Source organism: Ceratosolen solmsi, unplaced genomic scaffold (assembly GCF_000503995.2).
Source record: "Ceratosolen solmsi marchali unplaced genomic scaffold, CerSol_1.0 scaffold1, whole genome shotgun sequence".
Lineage (NCBI taxonomy): Eukaryota > Metazoa > Arthropoda > Insecta > Hymenoptera > Agaonidae > Ceratosolen > Ceratosolen solmsi.
This window is the reverse complement of record NW_011948415.1, coordinates 3597223-3607029: the sequence shown is the minus strand read 5'-3', so window position 1 is coordinate 3607029 and position 9807 is coordinate 3597223. Positions and strand designations below refer to the sequence as shown.

General features: G+C 31.7%; 1 protein-coding gene across 1 annotated transcript in view; it reads right to left on the bottom strand.

The window, feature by feature from the left end:
• Positions 1 to 5250: 5250 nt before the first annotated feature.
• Positions 5251 to 9807, bottom strand: part of faf (ubiquitin carboxyl-terminal hydrolase-like faf) — a 20788-nt gene continuing 16231 nt past the window's right edge. Inside the window, exons 31-34 of the mRNA XM_011495482.1 lie at positions 9510 to 9715; positions 9016 to 9123; positions 6304 to 6388; positions 5251 to 5739 (exon numbers count right to left, since the gene is read on the bottom strand). Of these exons, the coding sequence (XP_011493784.1) occupies positions 5596 to 5739; positions 6304 to 6388; positions 9016 to 9123; positions 9510 to 9715 (543 nt within the window). The 3' untranslated portion in view covers positions 5251 to 5595. The remainder of the gene's footprint in view (positions 5740 to 6303; positions 6389 to 9015; positions 9124 to 9509; positions 9716 to 9807) is intronic.

Sequence of the window (9807 nt, the reverse complement as noted above, 5' to 3'; positions counted from 1 at the left end):
ATACATACATACATACATACATATATATATATATATATATATATATATATATATATAATCATTTTCCTTCTTTTATCAACATTTTTAATTTTTTGCGGATAGTATGGAACTAAATTATAGTAATAAAATTTGTTGCAAATGTGAAGGTTACGCATTCTTTGCATTGGGAATACATACATACATACATACATACATATATATATATATATATATATATATATATATTAATTTTTTTATTTTTTAATGTATCGCTTCATCTGTCAATCTTTAAAAGTCGTAAAAAAAAATAAAATACTTTCAGTGACAAAAACAATTTTTCAACAAAACATATCGTATAAGTAAATTATCTGCGCTCCTTATTGATGTGAGTCTTATGAAAAGGATACAATTTAAGTATGAAATATGTACGGTTATCAAAGAGTGACAAAATATTGAAATTAACTCCTTTATCGCTGAATAAACATTTGCCGATAAAATTATAACTAATGATGATACTTAAATTGCATTCTTGGCACGTGGCAGCAATCTTATCGTATTGGCTGATTTTCTGTTTCGTTCGGGCAAATTTTTCTTTTTTTCATAAAAGCAGTATTTTCTATTTTACGTGTAATTATGAATTTGTTAAAGTGAAATTTTGAAAGCTACGTTTTTTTCTCATTTTTTTCCTTTACCAGTATTGCACGATATGAAAAAAGATTTAATTATTTACAAGAGCGATGTATTTATATGGAGTTATAAATTTGTGTATGTGTGATTTTTTAAAACTAAAAATATCGATTTAAATTAGATTTAATTTTATTTTCATTGACGCTTGTTTCTGATTCTTCTTTCTTATAAATTTTCTCACTATCTTCGAATGTGTAATTATGAGCTCTTTTACGAGTATACAAAAAAATAGCTGCAAATGCGTTATTGATATTCTCTCTCTCTCTCTCTCTCTCTCTCTCTCTCTCTCTCTCTATTCGTTTCATGATCAAAGTTTGAAAATTGATCGAATAAATTTGATTTCATATGTAGGGTACTGCATTCAATGGCCAACCTACATGACTGCCTGAATTCGTCATAACAATTGATTTTTAATTGCGATACTTTAAATACAACACTGAAATAAATATTACAGGAAATTTCATTTAAATAATTCAATGATACATTTAAAAAGTATAAACAAGAAAATTAGAAGTACAAGCACAACCGTAAACGCAAATGAATATTATATATATATATATAGGCTGTTTTCCAGTTTTCGTCGAATTACGTACTCGTAGGAAAAGACGATGACTTTTTCTTAAAAGATCAGCATAATAAACGTACATTATCTTATATGTAACCGCTTAGCAAGAGTTCGTAAGTTTTATTTTACTGCGCGTTCAATCACGTTTATAATAATAATGCAGTCGAACTCGCGAGCCTATTTACTTCCCATATTGTTCACATAACACTACTGTTTAATAACGTCATACTTATGTACAATTATATATTGGATTTCTTTTACTTTATAATTGAAAAGATGCGCAAATCCTTCTGTTATCGATTTTTGTCATTCGATCGAAAAATTCGAAAACTTATTCGCAATGCGCCATTAAAAAAATGCACTTGGGGTTATTCGACAACTTGTTATAGATATTCTACAAGAAAATGTCCACTACTAGATATTGAAGATAGGCAGCATATTAAATGTGTGTGATGTAGCTATCAAATCAAACATAACGGGCGTTTAAATAAATCTACTAACCATTCGTCATCTGTATTGAATTGTAAAAGAGCGGCAAAGCTTTAAGAACAAAACCGTTGTTGATATAAGAATTTCCAATGACATGATTCTTATTTAATTACTAATAAATATATTCTATCTTTACATTTGTTTGTGGTGTGGTTAAAGTGATATATATATATATATATAGATACACATATATATAGCGATATATTCCAGCAGCCACAAACAATCGTAAAGTTTTTCTTTCGTTCGATCAATGTATTCGTTTGATGTAAAAAATTAATTTCATACGTGAGTGAATGACGTGTCGTTAAATAATAATGACCCTGTAATTCGGCAGTTTAACTAGTAGTGAACATTCTTAGTAACGTAGCATATTATATTATTCCTGAATTTTTATATTTCTGTGGAAATTCTGTACGAAAAACGAGTAGAAAACTCGAAGCAGACCATACGTCAATTACGAAATTCGAAAATATCAAGCGCGTCAGTACAAAAGCATAAAAAAACATATCGCTCTCGTTACATATTATGTTGTATTTATTCATAAATTGCCTGGCATGATTTATTGAGAACGGCTCGGCTTTGCATTAAAGATACAATTGTTATTTGATATATTTTTCACAGTGATTGTGTCATTTACATTTGATGTCGACCCACGCGTGGCTGTACCAAGTACCACTGGCCTGATAAAAATTCAAAATTCATTTCTTGTTCATCTTGCTCTCCCATTGATTTTCTTTATAGCCAAATTCAGCTCATACGTAAATTCGAGCTTTATCTCGTTTAAATAATTTGCTCACAATGTCTCTTGGCATTCGGTCTCTCTTGGCATTTAATTATTTAATTGGTAACCAAGGCTTGTAAACACGCCCTCGCAAGCGAGAAATAAACATGATTCGAGGTAGATAAAAAAAAAACAAAAAAAAAAAACATATATCAAACACTGTGCATTATTTCTCTTACTCAAGCCCTTTAGAGTAAATGAAAAAAATCAGTTTTACAGAGTAGTATGACGAATGAATTATCAAACATCGATTTTCACGCATTAAAAAAAGCCGATTCACATTTTTTTTTTTTTTTTTTTTTTTTTTTTTGTAGTGTTCGATAATTAATTAATATAACAATTAAAAAGTACAATTTATTTTAATGTAACGAGAATTCAATTAGTTTTTAAACTTGCAATAGGTAACAATTTTTTTAAAAATACGACAAAAACTCGATAATACATGAAAAATTCTTTCAAGTCATTTCTTTTTCATTGTGAAAATCTAACTTGTTTCAATATTTTTTTCGTTATTATTTTTCTTCTGCATCGTTCATTCATTTAGCTCCATTTCATCATTTATACACTCGGCATACACTCATACCTAGGAAAAACACAAGCACATTCATACACCGAAGTTACATATTACAAAGTGAACTCGAGACTTTGCTTGTAATGAAGTCGGATTCCTTATTTTCGCTCAATATATCTGTCATTTCGCCGCGCACAAACATAATATCCTTGTCCAAGATTGTTTGTGTGTGATTTAGTATGTGTGTACTGAAAATATATTTGAAAAACCTCGTGTGTAATTTGGCCTGTGTTATGTTTATTTTCTTTTTGCAGTTGTAGTATGTAGTAGTAGTAGTATGTAGTATTAGTAGTAGTAGTAGTAGTAGTAGTAGTAGTAGTAGTAGTATAGTAGTAGTAGTAGTAGTTGTTGTTGTTGTTGTTGTTGTTATTATTATTATTATTTTTTTTTTAATTTCCAAATAAAATTTTATACACAATTCTGGTCAAATCTCTTGCGTGGTTCGTACCCGAGGCTCGCATGGGAATAAAAAAAAAAAGAAAAAAAAAACGTTAGAAAATGACACTAGCTCATGACACCATGATTCCTAAATAAAGTTGAATCTATACTCTTATTCTGTATATAATCAATGTGTGTGCGTGCGTGCGTGCGCGCGCGTGTGTGTGCGTGTGTGTGGATTCCACCATCTTGTTCTCGACTACTATACACAGCGCTACTCTTACCAAAACGGTTTTGAAATAATTATAAATTAAATAATATTATCGACTATACTTGCTGCCCGTTTCATCATCTAAACGTAAAAAAACATATCATACAATGTTTGTTTACAAAATCAGGATATACACTAGCGTTTCGACTCGCTTCCAAGTGTAATAAGAATAGAATGATTTTTTTTTTTTTTTTTTTTATCACACGTAAAAAAGCAGTTGCATATGTACATATCCAATCAAGATTAGGTAATATTAGCATTGAAAATTGATTTTCCTCTTGAATAACGCGAGTAAAAAAGCTATTATTCGTTTGGTATATTTTCTTGATCGAGTTATAAACATGACAATTGATTTGACATTAATAATTTGTTTTGCATCCTGTCATCCTAACGCGAAAATCAAGTATTCGTAGCAGGAGTTCATATCTAACTGAAAGTAAAATCCTTTCCAGTCTCATTTACATACAAGCACTTGACTTGGTTTTTCTTTCTCTTCGTGTTATTTTAATTATTTAAAATAATAATAATAATAATAAAAAAAATAATAAAAAAAAAATAATAATAATAATAATAATAATAATAATAAAAAAAAAAAAAAACAACATTATCCGTATATAATCAAGATATCTTATAAATAACAAATAGAGCTTGGATTTTATTTGATGAGTAACGATTGTCTCAAGTATTCCTACAAAATATTGTTCTAAACAAAAGACCAGAGCTCCGAAAATTATGGCCTATACCTTAAAACGATACAACCGACTTTTTACGCAATATCATAATATCCTTCCAAAGCTCCTAAAACATGGCCTTATTATTCGTACACTAGAGGCGGCTAAGCTTTTTAGTAATTAATCTTAACTTTTGAATTAAATTTTGATTCAAATAAAGCTTTTATCCTTTTTGGATTTATCAGCTATCCAAAAATAAAATCGTACTCGAAAATTCAGTCTCATAACAATATCCATATTTTCACTGAATAGAATGAAAATCAATATCCTCGAATTTAATATCTCTCCGCTTAAACAAACAAATAAAAAAACAATGAAAAAAAAAAATAGTAAAAAAAAAACTCACTCTCCTTAGCTTATTTTCTTTCTTAAACATTCCAACTACTTGCGAATTTCGCTATTTCGGCTTAAGTACAATAGAAACAAATTCCAAAATAGTTATAAAAATATAATCCAGTAACGAGCTCATTAACACCGTTTGGGGGGGGGGGGAGGGATGTGCTTCATCTTGTTTGGGCTTGCGGTTCCGTAATAATTTGAAAAAAAAACCAAGTCCACTAGATGCTCGCTCATAGCCAGTCCTTGACATTTTTATATTTTCGTCGAGTCTGTGACAAAGCTCGTCTGCCCGCGTCCCTTGCTATTCGATCAAATTCGGTCAAGATGACAACTTTATTTCGCTAAATACGTATTACAAGCTCTCAACGCGTCTCGCGCTCCTCCCACCAGCCCTCCCACCCTCTCATTATCGTCTCCTCCACTCGTGCCCCATTTCTCCCATTTCCCTCCCTCTCAAAAAACTCTGCGCCCTTAAACATCATTCTCTTTCGTCATGTTTTGCACATAGCTTTATATATTCTTAGGGAATTGCGATTAGCTGACGCACGTGAATCATAATGGTATCGGGCGGCACCAAAAGCGTTTCTGGTCGACAACAATGGTCGCCGGCTGAAGAAAGAAAAAAAACTTTGAGTCGCGAATGACAGGTTATCGTATCGTTCCCTTATTATCTCCGTATGTACACGCCAACTTGTTGCATCTTTCTCAGCGCTCAACTCGCTGGCCCGGTTAATTTTATATAATCCCAGCTGCTCTCACGGAGGCAGTGCGCGGCCCACATAACACATTTACGTGCAGTATTCATTATGGATCCTGACTGGTGTTTGCTGAAGATTCACAATTCTGAGGACCGTGTTGTTGAGACATGTGAGTTATATGGACCGGTGATGGTCCAGGTTGTTGTTGTTGCTGTTGTTGTTGCTGTTGTTGTTGCTGCTGTTGTTGCTGTTGTTGCTGTTGATGCTGCTGCTGTTGCTGTTGATGCTGCTGTTGTTGTTGTTGAAGCTGCTGCTGCTGCTGCTGCTGCTGCTGCTGCTGCTGCTGCTGCTGCTGCTGCTGCTGCTGCTGCTGCTGCTGCTGCTGCTGCTGCTGCTGCTGCTGCTGCTGCTGCTGCTGCTGCTGCTGCTGCTGCTGCTGCTGCTGCTGCTGCTGCTGCTGCTGCTGCTGCTGCTGCTGCTGCTGCTGCTGCTGCTGCTGCTGCTGCTGCTGCTGCTGCTGCTGCTGCTGCTGCTGCTGCTGCTGCTGCTGCTGCTGCTGCTGCTGCTGCTGCTGCTGCTGCTGCTGCTGCTGCTGCTGCTGCTGCTGCTGCTGCTGCTGCTGCTGCTGCTGCTGCTGCTGCTGCTGCTGCTGCTGCTGCTGCTGCTGCTGCTGCTGCTGCTGCTGCTGCTGCTGCTGCTGCTGCTGCTGCTGCTGCTGCTGCTGCTGCTGCTGCTGCTGCTGCTGCTGCTGCTGCTGCTGCTGCTGCTGCTGCTGCTGCTGCTGCTGCTGCTGCTGCTGCTGCTGCTGCTGCTGCTGCTGCTGCTGCTGCTGCTGTTCTTGTGCTTGTTGCTGCTGTTCGTGCTGTTGATCTGAATCTTGTTTTTTCTTTCGGTTCGAACTGAAATACAAATTTTCAATCATCAAATTACCATGACTCTCCTTCAAGTCAAAATACTTTTCTACTGGATTCTTCGCGACGGAGATACTTGCACTCCTTTGAGCAAGAGAAAACGCTAAACGCGATGACGATACAAAGTTTAAAATTAAATTTAAAATCATTAATCGGTATATTGTTGCTCTCTATTCCTTTTTATTATTTCATTTCAATTCCGAAGATTTAAATCCGAAACCGAGCATAATATATAAACGATACATCAATTGGCTTAAATTCAAACAATCATCAATTATTTATAAAATAATTTATAAAAATGTTTACAACGACGGCCAAGTAAAATGTACAATCTTGTTTATGCGAAAGTTAATATATCAGCCATTTTTAAATTAATAACACATTAAAGGATTATATTGTGAATCCAATTGCTAATAAATAAAGTCTAATAAAATTGGTTAAAGATTTATATGTAATAAGATTTTAATACCGTAACGTCTTTGCAAAATTATGATGTCAGGTTATACGGGAATACGATATTTTGGCAGCATTGTTTAAAAATTTTATCGCGCGCTTAATTTAAGAGCAATTATTTATTAACGTTTGACGATAAGGTTAGTCGTACTCTCAGTGCAATATTTTACACAAAATGTTGTTAACCGCGGGACAAAAAGCCTTGCCAAAGCTATTTAGCTATTAAAGCTGCGTAATAACATTAACTTAAACATTTTATTATGAAAATAATAGTTTCTTTTTATACTCTTACAATTTATATTTTTATAGTTTTAGAAAACTATTATTCGTTCTTTGTCTGCTTCGGTAAATATTTTCACGTAAGTTCTCGCACAATACATTGTTTTATAATTTTACAAAGTTAAGATTTTCTGAATTTTTTGGTTTAAATTAAAAATGATTAAATATGACTAATTACTAGAAGAATAAAAAAAAAAAAAAAAAAAAAAAAAAAAAAAAAAACATACCGTTATTCCAATTTAATTAATAATAATTATGAGATTGTGTAAAAATAAATAAATCTCTTATATTATTTATATATACTGTAAGTAGAGAGATCATGAACTATTTTAATAGTTTCAAGCTTTTCATTGTGTGGTATATCATTGTTTTCTGGATACTATTTTACATAAAGATTTTATTATTTATTGCTAAGTCATTTTCAATTAGTATGGAAAACAGAGAGTAGAGATAAATTTTTAAAATTTTCTAAATTACTTTTTATGTATTTTTCGTTTGATTATTATTAATCACATGATAAAAACCATTTTTATAATATTAATTTATTTATAACTTATAACTTATAACTTATAATCCCGTGACAAAAATTTATTATTTACATTGAAAATAATATAAAAAAGAATATATATATATATATATATATATATATAATTGTGTATGTGCATTTAAATGTGTGTAAAATGAATATCGTATACACCATTGAAAAAGCAAAACCAATTCTAATTTAGTCTATTCAACTTTCCATAGCCGTAACTTTATTCACATTACTGTTTATATCTATATTCTGTATAATAGAAAATAGGAAGAACGTATAGACCATAAAATATTTATTTTACTAAAAATCTACAAGAACCTGTTCTTTCATATAAATATGTGAGTATCATTTATTATATCAGTATATTGTTTTATATTACTTCATGAATAATTAAAGATTCTTAAATAAAATAGCGTTGAATATAATATACAATTAAATAAACAAAAAAAAAAACAAAAAAAAAAATTTTAATTATCCAATATCGCATGCTTATTAACGTAAATAAATAATAAAAACATATAACAGCTTTGGTAGACTGATCAAGAAAATATTATAAACTATCTTAATGAATATAACGGAAAGATTTAAATATTAATGTATTAATATATTATAATGTATTTAAGATATTGCAATTGATTAAACTTTTCAGTTTTAGAAACAAAAGAAAATCGCTTGCCCTCTATGCTATCACCCACTATATTAACTTTACGTCAAATTTACCAAAATCTAATTCTCGATAAATGTTATTTTTATTAGAAGAAATTTTTCAACTTTTGTTCACCGTCAAAAGGCTTACTTACATTGAATTATTGTATCAGCATTGTAAATTTGAGATGTAAATTTTAATGTAATAAACGAATCTTCTTGTGTTTACATATTTTTAACAACAACATTCTTTTACTAATAACGTAGGAAAAGCGCAATAAATTAAATTTACCAGCGTTGACAAAAAATATATTTATTCACGCTATATTATAAGAAGAAAATAAATAACTATGAAGAATGTAATTTATGGTAATAAAACATTAATATTAATAAATTGATATATTTTGTCAGAGCTATTTGAGAAATTATTTGAAAATTCTGTTCTCAATTGGCACAATTGAAAGGCATCGATTGAAAAAGCATATTAAATAATCTAATTAAATAGTTTTGGTCTTTGTAAGATAAAAAGATGTGTGCTTTTGGGAGACAGAGAGAGAGAGAGAGAGAGAGAGAGAGAGAGAGAGAGAACAATTTTTTGATAATAAAAACTTGTTAAATAATCTTTCTTTTAACTTAACGATAAGTTATTAAAATTTTGCACTGAGAGTATAAAATCTTTATCTAAATGCCATCTATAACCTACCAATATTGCTGACGTATCTGATAACACATGGTATCGATGGATCTCGTGGTAGTCAAACGTTGTTGGTCTTCTAATTTTTGCATCATAGAATCATCGAATTGACCAGAACTAGAGAATTTAATAAAAAAAAATTTAATGAATAAACTTAATAAATAAACCAGAAAATTTAATACAATGAATTTGTAAATCATTAAATGATCGGTCTACGGAACAAAAATCAAAGGAATTTCTTTAATGCAATATTGGGTTAATGCGAGCCTTCTTAATGAATAATTGTTGAGGCGGAAAGATTCTGGAACATACAAGTGAATTTAAGCAAGTTTTTTAATTCGAAAAATTCTATCCACCTGGCTTGATATTAATAAATATAGTGAAGGTATTGAAGTTGTAAGCGAAGGGAAAATAAGAATTAAGGAAAAATTAAAAGTAAAAGTTAAGTTTTCGAAGCTTCGTAATAGCAATGTTTGTCCGTCAAGTGTTTGTCGTCTCATTACCTTTCGGATGCTTCTTCGACCCCATCTTCGCTCGTATCCTCGACTTCGGGTTCGTCGTCGGGACATAACTCAAATGCTAATTCCAAAATCCTCTTGGCACTGCTACTGCGCTCCAAGTAATAGCCGTTAATTGAGTCATTGGACTGGGCTGGTGGAGACCAATTGCTGTAGGCGTGCGTATAAGGTGCGGTCGAAGTATAAGGCCTCTATTTTAAATAAAACAGTCAATGATATTACGTCACGCATATTTTATTACATATTTTGCTGTATTAATTGGCGAATGGCGGGGTGGTGGTGT